The sequence below is a fragment of the Heliconius melpomene genome, chromosome 10, assembly GCF_056956725.1.
Source record: "Heliconius melpomene rosina isolate 202511_hmr_F chromosome 10, ASM5695672v1, whole genome shotgun sequence".
Taxonomy (NCBI): Eukaryota; Metazoa; Arthropoda; class Insecta; order Lepidoptera; family Nymphalidae; genus Heliconius; species Heliconius melpomene.
Window position 1 is genome coordinate 4,489,877 of NC_140398.1, and position 14,100 is coordinate 4,503,976.

At 30.9% G+C, this 14,100-nt stretch overlaps 1 protein-coding gene across 1 annotated transcript; it reads left to right on the plus strand.

The window, feature by feature from the left end:
- The first annotated feature begins 1,822 nt into the window (after window positions 1–1,822).
- On the plus strand, window positions 1,823–11,101 carry LOC146535231 (uncharacterized). Its single transcript, XM_085192097.1, has 2 exons — window positions 1,823–1,908; window positions 9,956–11,101. Exons 1-2 carry the CDS (start codon window positions 1,897–1,899, stop codon window positions 10,922–10,924), a joined length of 981 nt encoding a protein of 326 aa, XP_085048223.1. The 5' UTR covers window positions 1,823–1,896; the 3' UTR covers window positions 10,925–11,101.
- Window positions 11,102–14,100: the final 2,999 nt, after the last annotated feature.

Below are 14,100 nucleotides of genomic sequence, written 5' to 3' on the forward strand. Positions count from 1 at the left end.
TTGTAGGGGTTCTATCAAACGTGGTCTTAAGGGAGTGTGACTGTAGTCGCTGTAATTGAGATTTGGATCAACATGCATAGATATTTACATATTTTTTCTGAAACCAGACAAAGCCCGGCGTTAGGTTCCGCAACTCTACACGGAATGTCTCTCTAAAATGTTAACACTAGCTTAGATATTGTATAACAAATAAGTTTTGATTATAAATAAATTGAACAAAGGAAGCATTCAACATTCTAACTAATATGTAATTTTGATACGTTCTCGTATAACCAATAAAATGAGCCAAAAAGTTTAAAAGTAATCGCAATCTAGCAAGACGAGGAAAGGTGATTCGGAAGGAACTATATAAAGTTGTTAATATACCCATAAACTATTTCACCATTTTTTGTTACATTTATAACAATGTGGGAATATTTATGTATTTTCTTTAATAATTATTATTGTGATTAAAAATATTTTATTTTAAATATATATTTTTTAAAATAAGCATACATATGGACACTTAAATACAAATTCGAATGTAATTGAATAATTTTTAGTTATTAACTTAACAAACTTTGTAAAAGTTTATGCATTAAATAATAAAAATAAAATCAAAAACGTAATAAATGTTTATTATAATATATACATTAAAATGTTAATATAATCAGTCAACTGAATAAGAAACTTCAAATAGGAATCAAACACCGCGTTATATTCAAATTACAATATTGCAAGTTCCCAAACATTAATTCAAAGATGTTCGAAATTATAAACTTCCTATTGTTTTATAAATTAGTTTCTGCCGAGTGGTTGGTCGGTGCCTGCATAATTTTCATATAATCTACAAACAAGACTTAATTTTGAAATTTCATATATTTTGTGTTGTTTATTTTCTATTGTAAAATTATGAATTTACTTAAAAATATTTATATATATGTATTAGGGGTGTTTTTGTGAAATATAAATAAAACAGCTAAAAACTGACAATTAAAATAACGTTACATACGGTTCATATGGTCCTTTCGTTCCTTATAATATGGTGTATGAGTAATGCAATGCATAAAATTTTATTCATTAATAAAATCAAAAATATCAAACATTTTCGTAAATATTATCTTATTTCTTACTAATTGTACAATTTATTTCTAGAAGAACTTAAAATACCATTCTTCTTTTTAAGCCAATAACAGTTTTAGGATCGATAAACAATACTTCCTATAAACAATTTTGTTTATTTATCCCAAATTATACTATAAGGTAATTAATTCATAATAAATATTTACAGTTGCAAATCATAATGAAAGGGGCAAGAATGGTAATTTATTCAAATGTTTTCAAGACTGTTTTGGCCGCTGGTATTATCTCGACCACTGTATATTATTCATTGTTTGAATTTTGAGTAACTACTTAAATGAAAAGCCTTTCATATTTTTCATAAAATTAAAATGTATGTGAAAAGATCTTATTTATATTTAAAATAAATATGTGTTTTACTATTATAGAAACAGAGTAATTCCATAATTCATTGGATAGTAGGGAGCGGAGTGTCTGAACACTAGCTTTGCCTATATACATACATTTTACTATATGACAGCGTTAAGCTAATAAAAATAGATTTAATCGACTCATTAATATCGAAATTAAAATATCCATACACTTAAAATTAAATTTTAACACATACACCAAATAATAATATAAATTAAAACATAAAATAAACGAAAAAATCATTATAGAAACAAATTAAAAACAACACAAAAAGTGAACTACGTTGTATCACCTCGCACAGATTCTTTCGCCTTTCGCGATCTCCTCTGCAGCAGTCACTTCCGACCCGTATAAAAACTTAGAGCATCAGTCCGAGTGTATCACAGCGTTCTGTACCGGCGATAAACCTACACTAAACGTACCGACATGAAGACATTTGTAAGTGATTATTTATTATTTATTTATATTATAAGTTTAAAAGTGTTTTAAAAGTTATGTTTCTTTGGAAAAAAAATCTTGGAAAAACCTGATAATGGTCACACAATTCCTAAATTTAAGAAATAGGCGGAGAACGTAGTGATTTTACAGTGCATTGTTAATTTTGTTAATATTTGTTCGAAACAAACGAAAACTTTTTAAATATTTAATAAACTAAATTGAAAATTATATAATTAATCTCAAAACAATTAAAATTTCGAAAAGCTAAGATTGGTAAGGATCATTTCAAGGATTTTTAAAGCTCTCTAACGTAATATCGTTTTTACTGTTATAGGCCAATTTGAACTTTAATATCAAAACTTCAAGTTTGTGATTCTTTTATTAGACTTATTTAGTAATTAATGTTTTTGCTTAAAACATATCAAAATAAGAAGAAATAGAAATGAAATATAATATAAAATTGAAAGCACAAAAGAAATATCTCAATCAGTTTTATTTATGAAAAAATATATTTTATACTATTCCATAGTAAATGTATAATTTTGTAATTACAACACAGTGTTGACGACGGTATGAAAGGCTATTGTTCAAAAAGTAAAGATTTAAATCATTAAAACAATTACTTTCGTTCATATTTACTATAAGAATGTAGAGTGTTATAATCTCTTCCTTATTAACATTGGATATATGGATTTGAATTTTGACGATTAGGTAAATATATTTAATTAACGAAATTCGCATATATACGCTTACAAGGCCGTCGTGGCAAAGGGGGTTGTGACTCTAACGCGACGATTGTGGGTTCGATCTTGAAATTTGGTGGAAAGTGGGGAACGGAGTGTCTTAACACTAGGTTCCCTCTGACCACCCTACTGTGAGCGGGATACAGCGTGAAGCTGATAGAAATACACACTTCTATACAAATATTTATAACTAAATTCACATTCGTTTGAAAAAAGTTTTAAATACTCATAATACGGAAAAATTAATAGAAAAAACCGCATCAAAAGTTTGTTAGTGAAAGAGCATCGGACCGTCAGAGTTGGTTTCGCATTTATAATAACAGTATGAATAAAACATTTTCACATTAATCTAAATTTTAATAGAAAAATTTTGTATGTGCAATAATATTTTTTTATATTTTGTTTTATATATATTTGTTTATGTTGTTTTTGTAGGTCATAAGCGATTAGTAGATAAAATTTAGCTTATATCTGCATATTTTGAATTTTGAAAACTCAATCACAATCAATAGTTTTTTTTTTTTAGTTACACATCAAAGAATATATCTACATATAAAAAAACGAAATAATGAACTTATATATTTTTCTTTTTTTTTCATTGTATAATATTTATCTAAGTTAATGAAACTCTCAGTGGAAAATTATCAATTAGTTACTTGTCAAAGTAAAAAGTTGAGGTGTTGTGTTTAAAAACGAAATTAGATTCTAAATAATTTGGCTTAAATTTAAGTTTTTTAGTTTTAATACATCATTTGCGAAAATTTTAATTGTCTAGCTGTCACAGTTTTTGAGATGCGGCCTTCACTAATATTCTCCAATCCATGTTTTCTATACTAACATTAAAATATGAGGCTTGTTACTAGAAGGCTAGAATAAGTTCCTTGTTTACAACAAGATGTTATTTATAGTAGCTTAGTTATTGCATAATTGTATAGTAATAGTATAGTATGAAAGAAGTCAGGCCTCCGGCCCTAGTGGCGCTGGAATACAAGCGTGCCACTGTAAAACGCGACGATTATGGGTTCGATTCCCACTCGAGTGAATGATATATTTAATATTTTCATTTTCTCGCTCTGGTAACGTGGCAAGGAAAAAATATGGAAAGTATTTTTTTTAAAGAAATTTAAATAAAAAGTTAATCAAAACAACTGTAATAATTATGATTAAAATCAAGAAACATTGTGGTTTTTAATGAGAAATTGTCAGTGGTCTGTCTCTTTGTCATTCTCGGATGCTAAATTGGCTTTCGTAAGCTTGTTGCCGCGTGTCTGTATATTATTATTTTTTATTTTTTAATTAACCTGTACCCAGTTTTAAGAATGTGGAGTTACATGGTACATACATCCGTATATTTTCTTATATTTTTAAAAACTTACTTAAATTAAATTTAATTAAAATAAAATTAGTTAATTTTAAGACAAATTCGGAATTATAAAAGTATTTATAAATAACCCAGCTAAATTGTATAAAACTACTTAAATTGTATAAGAGATGTTCAGAAATTAAAAATATATCTAACTTTTTAATACAGAAAAAATAATTTTTACGTTCAAGGAATATCCATATTATTATACCTCCATCTTTTAACCAACGGAACGGAGTTTTTTAACACTAGGTTCCCTCTACCCACCCAGCTACGTACGGGATACAGCGTGGAGCTATAGGAATAAATCTTTTAACCAAAAAAAGCCTTAATAATTTGTTACAACAATTGCCTATATATAAAAAAAGGAATAAAAACTTTAATTTATTGAAAAATATTTAAAATTATCCATATTTATTTTATGAAAATTATATACACATATTTTTTAAACTCAAATAAGTATTAATACGAAATAGTGAGGGAAAAATCTCCGGTTTCAAAGTCGATTGAACGATTACTATTGCCCGGTTAGGAGCTCAGCCATGTGAAAATCGACACAGTATCCAATTTATTCCTATTTCAAAAGAATCGATATAGTTGCTAGATATCGATATGAGATCGAGTTTTATTTTCAAAAACTTATTTCCTTTTTTACTTATAACTTATATAGCAAATTTTTAAATTCGTAATTTTGTATATTATAACGTTAAGCTGTTAAATATCTAACTTCCTAATATTACATTTTGTAATATTATAATTTCTTTTATCTGCAAATAAGTTTAATTTGTAAGGCCACAAGCATGCGTCTGTGAACGCGACAGGTTGTGGGTTCGATTCCCATTCTTCTTGTGAACGAACTTACTTAACGTTAGGTTCCCTGGTTTTCTCTGCCCACCGTGAAGCAAAAAAAATATTGTATAAGACCTATAAGCATTTATCTAAAAATCTATTTATAAATAAGTATCAGTGTGATGAAACCGGCTAATACGTAAATACCCACATAACCCCAGCATTAAATGTTATATCAGAATCCAAGCAAAACTACTTAATTGAGATAATGATATAAAATGGATTAAAAAACAAGTTACGTTTAGAGAAAGGCAGATGTTAGATAGCCTGTATGCTATTAGTGTTTTAGTTAATCTTTTTTTCTTACGTTATGTTATAGAGTGGTCGGTGTATCCGTGTTTATTATGATAGTGAAGTGATAGTGAAGTGATAGTGACACATCACTTTTATTTGAGTATAGCATACGTGGTGGTAAGTTCCGTCTCTCAGCTAGCATTGTCTCGAATTTGACAGGAAGTGGGGAACGGAAGTGTCTTAATTGGAACGAAGTGTTTTAACACTACGTTTTTATGTTTCCTATGCCTATCTTGCTATGTGCGAGATTCACCGTGGAGCTAAAAAAACTAGTTCCGTTTGTCAGCACGCATTGCCTCAAATTAAGATTGAAAGTTAAATGAAATTAAAAATAAGATTTTCTTTGCCACAACAGAGATTACAACCTGCTACCTCGTACTATAATTTTCAAATTTTTACGATATAGGTAAAATACTAAGAATATTTCGATACATTTTTATTATACATCACTAAGGATTATAGCACTGAGGTTTATTCACGAGTTTATATGGTATACTTGTAATATACTTTACTTGATAAGCCAATGATCTAAGAGTATTTCTTAGATTTATTTTATTTAATATTACATATATTATTGAGAAAAAAACTAATGTCTTTTAGAGATATATTTTTTTCTTAAAGTTTAAGTTTAAGTCCAGTCCAGTTTTAAATTTTCGTCTCTATTAAAGGAACCCAGCATCAACAACGTTATCTTTAAACAGAGTGAGAGCGTTATCCCCAAATGGGATTCGAACTTACTTATATTTATAAACAACTTAAATTCTGGTTTGTTTATTACGACACCCTAAGCTTTGCCTAGTGGACCTCACGGGGAAGCCAGTCGAAATAATAGTTACAAAATTAAATTCTAGCATCCTACTTCCGGCTCTAGTGTTTCGTTTTAGACAACCTACAAAACTAGTTTAGCCGGTAGAAAGGCCCGTAAAAGGGACATTCACTTTTAACTATATGTTATATATTATATACGTTAGTTAGCTAGGAATTTACTTTCGAAACTTATATTATATAGTTAATAGAAAACTAATTGGATTTATTGAAAGAAATACGACATTGAATAATGTCTTTCTTGTCTTTTTTTGTTCGTTTTACAAAGTTTTTTTAATTTGACTGATCGGTATTGATTCTTTGGTTGATTAGAGGGAACCTGGAAACCTAGTGTTAAGACACTCCGTTTCTTAAGAATTCTTAAGGCGGTGTGTGTTTAACGAAATTTAATGCCGCGATTTGCTTCATCACATTCGTTTACATTCGCACCCCACTATACAAACAATAGTTTATCAACTACAACTATAGAATACATATATCACGTATCCAGAAGTAAAATCACAAGCTGAAATGAATATAAATTTAATTGAAATGGTAACTTTCAAATAACTTTTAAGCTTACAAAGAAATTTTATAATTAGTTAAAAAGAAGCTAAAAGATAAATGTTCCAAAAAACTAGGTCCCTATAAAGAATGATTGTTCTTATTCTCAGTTTTCTGTTTTCGAAAGTTAGAATAGATGACCTGTCTCGCACAATAAGAGCCAAGAATAGGTAGCACTACATATGAAAATGTTCATAGTTTATTACATTTTGACACTTTAAAATATTATACATACTATATCTCGCATATAGCAATTTTTGAGACTGCATTATCGTTACTAGAGCGAGGTAATAAAAATAAAATTCCCACTAGTGGGAATCGAACCCACATCCGTTTACACAGGTAATAAATATTATATGATTACAAGCTTTCCATGTTGGCACAGAAGACAAAGATTTACAAAATAGTTATGGATTCAATTTCGTCTTTGAATTTTTTATCACTCTCGTTATTTAATATAAGCGGATAACTAAGAACAGAGTGTTTCAACTAAAATTATTGTTTAGAGATATGATAGAGCTACAATTATTTTGCATTAATTATTATATCGAACCGGCTACAACCTGTTAAATTGATTATTGTGTCAATGGGTTTCTTAATACCAAATACCAGCATTCTCCTTTACGTTCTATTATATTTTTTAAGTTGTATAACGATGTTACAATAACTTAAGTGGCATAACGGAATCGGTGAAGCGTGGAGATTCACTTGTTTAGAAGATTCTTAATAAAAAATCCATAAAAATATTTTTTTATATTAAATAGAATTAAAAAAATTAAAGAAACGAAACTATATATTAGTTATTTTTATATGTAGAAATGTAATCATAATAATCTTCCAAATAACTAAGACTAAAGTCTTAGTTACTATATGAATATCTTGTAACTAAGACTAAAGTCTTAGTTACAAGATATTCACAGACAAACAAAATACAAACTGTAATACAAATATATGTAAACATCAATACAAATATCTAAGCTAGTACACAGACCAGAGATATTATGTTTACAATATCATATTCGGGATATACTTAAACAAGACTCGAATAAGTAATGTGATGAACAGACTAACAGATTTTGATTCAAATATACATTTATTTCATAATCAGCTTCACGGGATATCCCGATCACAGCAGGTTTGGCAGAGGTAGGTTCCCTCTTCTTCTTCTTCCTCTTCCCTCAGGTGTTAAGACACTACATTGCCAACCAACATCACACGCATTATATGATAGACTAGCGGCCCGCTCGCGGTGACACCCGCGTGAACTATGTTATTATTAATTTCTGTCTCCATGACTACGTCCTAGTGACGTCTATGTAAAATTTGAGACTCCTAGCATTTGTAGTAACGAAGTTTCATACAAACTTTCGACCCCAAAAACAACCCCTTAGAAGTCGAATATTGCAAATTCCCGTCTTAGCGAGCACCTACGTCCTATAAGTAACTCCTATGCAAAATTTGAACTTCCTAGCACTTGTAGTTTCTGAGGTTTCGTGATGAGTGAGTGACCTTTCGATTTTATATATATAGATGAAGATTAAATATCTCACTTGTTACACTTTCAATTGTTACATAAATATTTATTTTGGATGAGATTGAACCTACGACCGCGTAATACTTCAGTCACGTAATAACTTTTAGTTTTTCCAGCTGTTCCATATAACAATGGCATTCTGAATATACCGAAGACACAATAGATATACCGCTTCGAGTTACTTAATAAAATGTCAGACAATAAAATAGAGTAAAAAACTGAACCTTTACTAGAGCGCGACCACATTATGTTTTTATTTTATCAAAGAATTTATCAATGCAGTTCTTTTTAAAGGAAATTCTGATATAATATTTTAGAAAAAATTAGATTTTTTCGATACAAAAGTAAAATGTTTCAAGCAATCTTAGACAGCTTTTCACATTGTATGCATTTATTTAGTTGCACGTATATATCAGGATAGATAAATGAACCTATATTAAGACATTTAGTTCCTCCGGGAATCGAACCCACAAAAACACAAACAAGCAACACACTATAATTAAAAATGCTTCTATTTGACTAGGGGTCTGCACCCACTATTATTTTTTTATTTATTATAAAGATATACAGTAAAAGTTATACTCATATCAGGAAATAATCAAACGGTAGTTAATATGAAACTAAAAAGACAGCACCGTCGTCGATTTGCAAAGAATCTTATCTCGTACAATCGAAGCTCATTTAGTGAAAGGCAAAGAAATAAATAAACTTTTGTTAGACATAAAAACAAGTATTACTCTATCTATATAATGTGATGTTATATAAAAACGTAATGAACTTTCTTAAAGACTGCTAGAAGAGAGAGAGGTTTAATATAATGCTGTGTAAAATGGACTTCAAAATATTTTTTTTTTTATTTTTACACTGATGGTCTATGTGTAATTAAAATTAAAATAAAAAGCCTCAAAGAGCAATAAACCTATAGTTGCATGTTAAAAATATAATTTCCAATACAAATATAAAAAAGTTAATGAGGTAACGCGACGGTTGTGGGTTCGATCCCCACTCGAGGGAATAAATTATTATTTCTTAATATTTCTTCGCTCTGGGCCCTGGTTGAGTTCTGCCACTCGACAAGCCTCGAAAAATTCTGCGGAAAATGGGCAACGGAGTGTCTTAACACTACCCTGCTGCATTGTCTGTTTTCTGCATATTTTTGATATATTTAATATGTTTAAACAAATCTAAATATAGAATTGGAAACAAACAAACAACTTTATATAATAAACATTGAACATATTGTATGGGGTACCTATAATAAGATTAATAAATACATCCAGACTAGCCATAGTTTCATGACATGTTATTTTAGTATTTTTTTTTTGTTCAAGAGTATTTGGCCCCACAATAGTAAATAATAAATAAATATCTTAGTTCTCTATTACAAAATTGAAAATAATTTCAAAATGATTTTAAATCAAACCAGAAGTTACCCTTTACGTAATACTGCTGTATAAAAGTTCTGCGTCCTTTAAATTCATACTTATACTTTCAAGCATTCGCGTGTTCAACTAAAACCGATTTGCAATGATGGAGGAAAAAGCTTTGCCATTTCTATGACTTTTTTTAAAAATTCTGAGTATATCGAGTGATTTACAGGCGCTTGGGCAACGATGCGTTCAATAATTGCCAATTAAATAAATTTAACGAGATTGCATCAGTGCATTCAGCTCTCGGACTATTCTCCCAACAATACTTGACAATGGATGGCCTTTATTTACACAATAATATATGTATGTCAGCGTATCAGATTTTTATTATATAAAATATATGGAAACCGTCGTCGGTGAAATATATGCTGGACTTATGATTTATTTTTAACTATGTCGCGTAAAATTTATAGGAAGTTATAATATTTTAAATAGTTTATTATATAGAAATTATCTTTGTTTGCAGGTCTGTTTATTGGCGCTGGCGGTCGCCACTTGCAAGGCAGGATTCGATTCTGGGTATGATCAAGGAAATAATGGCTTGGGTGATAACGGAGGTGGATTACACGCTTCTGCACCTATAGGGGGAGGTGGACATGACTTCTCTGGAGGACAAAATCATGACTTTGGAGCAGGTCAAGGAGGTCACGACTTTTCGGGCCAAGGTGGACAATTTTTAGGAGGATTTGGAGGTCATGATTTTTCTGGTGGTCAAGGAAATGAACATACTTTAGCTTTATTACAAGGTCAAGATTCGGGCCATGGTCAGCAAGCCTTCGATTTTGGTGGTCACGGAGGTCAGGGTGGTCAAGAATTTTCTGGGGATTCTTATTTGCAAGCTGCTCACGATTTAGGCCAACAACATGATGGTGGAGATGATGGACACGGTGCTATTCAGGAAGTGAATGTTCACGGTGATGGAGGCCAAGGAGGTGGGTTTGCCCATTTTGGAGGTAATGGTGGGGCCAGCGGAGGATACGGCGGTAATGGAGGTCACGGAGAACAACAAGGCTTTATCCTTCATGACGGAGGCCACGAGTTTGGAGATCAATATAACTTTGGACACGCTGAAGCTATTCCAGTTGGAGAACACATTGATGAAGAGCATCCTGTTGAAGTACCTCTTTATAAGCACGTCACAGTCCCCATCCCAAGGCCACTTCATGTCAACGTGCCTAAGCCTATTCTTATTGGTATTCCTCAGCCTTACCCAGTAAAGGTGCCTGTCCACAAACCTGTAGCTGTTCCAGTTGAAACTGAAATCTCTATTCCTATTGAAAAGGTTGTCCCTTACCCAGTCGTGAAGCATGTGCCCTACCCAGTGGAAAAGCATGTACCCATTAAAATTGAGAAGACCGTCACCGTTCACGTACCCCAGCCATACCCAGTCAAAATCCCAGTTTACAAAACCATTCATCACAAAGGTCATCATTGATGATTTTGATGATTGATTTGCTGTGTGCTTTGAAGTGTGTGTGTGTTCCGTGCCTTGTAAATATTTGTTATCTAATTTTAAGTCATTTTCAACGGTCTTCATGTTGTAGTTGATTTATTTATTGTTAAGATTGTTGATGTTTATACTTATGAAAAATATATTTGTTACCTGTTACGATACATTCGTTTAATTTTTTTTTAATATTCATAACGTTACCAATTTTATATTTTAAAGAAAAGTTCATATTCATTTAAAAACAAACTAGTCGTATAAACATGATTTTTTAATATATTTCTCTGTACTTGTTTTTATTTAAGTGCATTATTAATAAATTCATTAAATGAGATATTATAATATCACTAGTGGACCCGGACGCGGCTACGCCTGCTTGAACTATAAGACTATTTATTAAATATTATATAATATATTTATTTTTATAAGGATGAATATCAAACTATAAGTTCATTTTGGGTGACGTTTTCTTATAACAACAAAGAAACTTTGCAAACCGGTGCTTAGCAACGACGGTTGTTATTAACATGGCAGAATAAATTGCATGTCAAATTAGAAAGTATTTTAATTTATTAGTATATATGTGTAATGTAATGTTATATAGCCTATAGCACTTCTGAAGAATACAGCTTTCATACAAAACAAAAACATAGTAAATCGGACCAGTAGATCCAGAGATCTTAGCGTTCAAACAAACAAACAAACAAACAAACAAACAAACAAACAAACAAACTCTTCCGCTTTATTATATTAGTATAGATAATTATCAATTTATTCTACTTAGTTATTACAGTAACTTTATATGTGTCAAATTAATAATATCCATAATACTTAATGTTAAATTCAATTAAGCAAAGTGATTGCCTCCTTTATAGCTTTACGACTCACGATTGTTTATTATCTGCAAAATTCGATGGTAAATTGAGTGATTGTAATCTGCCGGATAAGAATGAAAGAAGACTAGAGGAGTCAACATCTTAAGAGCCTTTGTCTTCCTTATCTGTGTTTATGACGAGAATTATTAACAGTGCGAAATGGGCAAATTATTACGTTTTTCTTACACGATTATCCAAACTATTTCATTATTTCTTGTTTTGGTGGTAAACTTAAAAAACAAATCTTTGAAATTTTGGAACAAACAAACCTACATGTAGAGTCACTACACTATTACTGACAATTGAGTTAAAATTAAATGTCTAGTGTCATCGATGAAAGCAATTTTAATTTATATTATGAGAGCCTATTAATAGGAAAATTATCCTTTTTCTCACCTCCCTGTTCATCTTAGAAGATCAAAGCAGCTTGTACGTGAGTTATAAATAAAAAACATACTATTATATTTTTTTATGATAATATATAAATATTCCAATTATTTCATTTACAGTCAACCTGACAGAAGCGAGCGATGTTTTACACTATAATTATCTTAAAATTTAAAGCACGTTGCAAGAGTGTTTTGGTTTTGCTCTCGTAATACTTTTCACGCAAAGACATTGACATAATCCTTTTAAAATACATAGAAGTAGCCCGCTAGCAATAATTAAAAATAGTCAATAGTATTGTATCATACGGAAAAAATATCGAAACTAGTCTGAGCTAAATGATAATGTTACTTTTTGAAGTCAGTTAAAAAGGACGAAAAGTGGAGAGGGGTATGTCTAACTTTACTTTATTATAAGTTAGGGCTGTCGTCGATCCAATAATTCCCAGATTTGTTTTGAGGGTTTCCGGGAACCGTCCGGAAGGGATATTTGAAAATACTGGGTGTCATCTGTATATTTTTTTATCCCAATCTAATGCTCAGTTTAGTCTAGATAGATATAATACGTTCGAATTCATCACTAAAATAAAATATAGTAGAATGGCAAAAAATGGGGAACTGGTAAGATAAAACGCGGCGTTAAGTTCCACGATTCCCGCGAAATGATTATGGGTTCTGTGATGCGGTAAAAAGCATGAAGAATATGAGAGACAACTAAATATAATACTAGCGACCCTCTTGCGGCTTCGCCCGCTTTTACTACTGGATTATTCATATAATGTATGTTTGCAAAGCACTTAAGATAATGTGAAAATTAATTAAACCCTAATGCAACCCGCATTTTCGTAGTTTCAATAAGGATTTTCCAATTGTTTTACACAGCAAGGATTTTTTAGTAGGTACCGTAATTTTAAATCTGTGCTACTAATCTTTTCAAGTATTTATTAAAATATATTTAAATGACTATTTTTAGATAGTTAAATGACTATTTTTAAACGGAAGAAATTATAAACAAAAACCTACCTACTAATAACTACTACAAAAAATATGAAACCAAATATATCGCGCTTAAATAATACATTCAACTCCAATTATCCAATACGTGCAAACGCATCTAACTAAATCTTCGTTGCTATAGAGGCAGCCGGGTTTTTTTTTCGAGCTTGTGGTTAATGCTGAAGGGGGTATTCTAGCCCTGATGAAAAGCAAGCACGACGTGGCTGCCTGTGAGGAAAATTAAGTAGAATGCATGGGCCGGGAATCGAACCCGGGCCGCCCGCGTGGCAGGCGAGCATTCTACCACTGAACCACCGATGCGTGTAAGGCAAGCGGGCACGGCGGACGCATGGCGAGTGGCGAGCCGTTTCGCAGCAAGGATTTTTTTGATATTGTAACAACTTCTAAAGTACTTATTAAAATGAAAAACAGTAAAAGACAGTTTTGGTCTACATTAAATGGCCAACGTAACTAATGTACTTATTTATATGCTGAGAGTAAGGGATAAGTGAAACTTGAGTAACATACAGCTGATGAGTCAACGGCGGGATGTGTCAACAATTAAATGCGTTTTTCTATAAAACTATTCGCAATTTCGAAATATTGTAATTAGCAAATTTTATCTTCGTTTAACGTAGAAAATTATTAAAGTATTTTAAAGGATAAGGATTGATACCATATGGAAAAATATCCCTCACAATAAAAAATATATTGAAATTATTATTTTTAGACAGAAAAATGATCACTACACGTTATTCTTAAAAGATACGAATATGCTCTCGCGGACTTTTTTGTAGATCTTATTAAGAGGAACAATACTCCAGTACATTTTTTCATGTAGTACTTACCATTAGAGCAGCGCATGCGAGAAAGTGTCTCAACGGGTAGGACTTTATACACATTTATC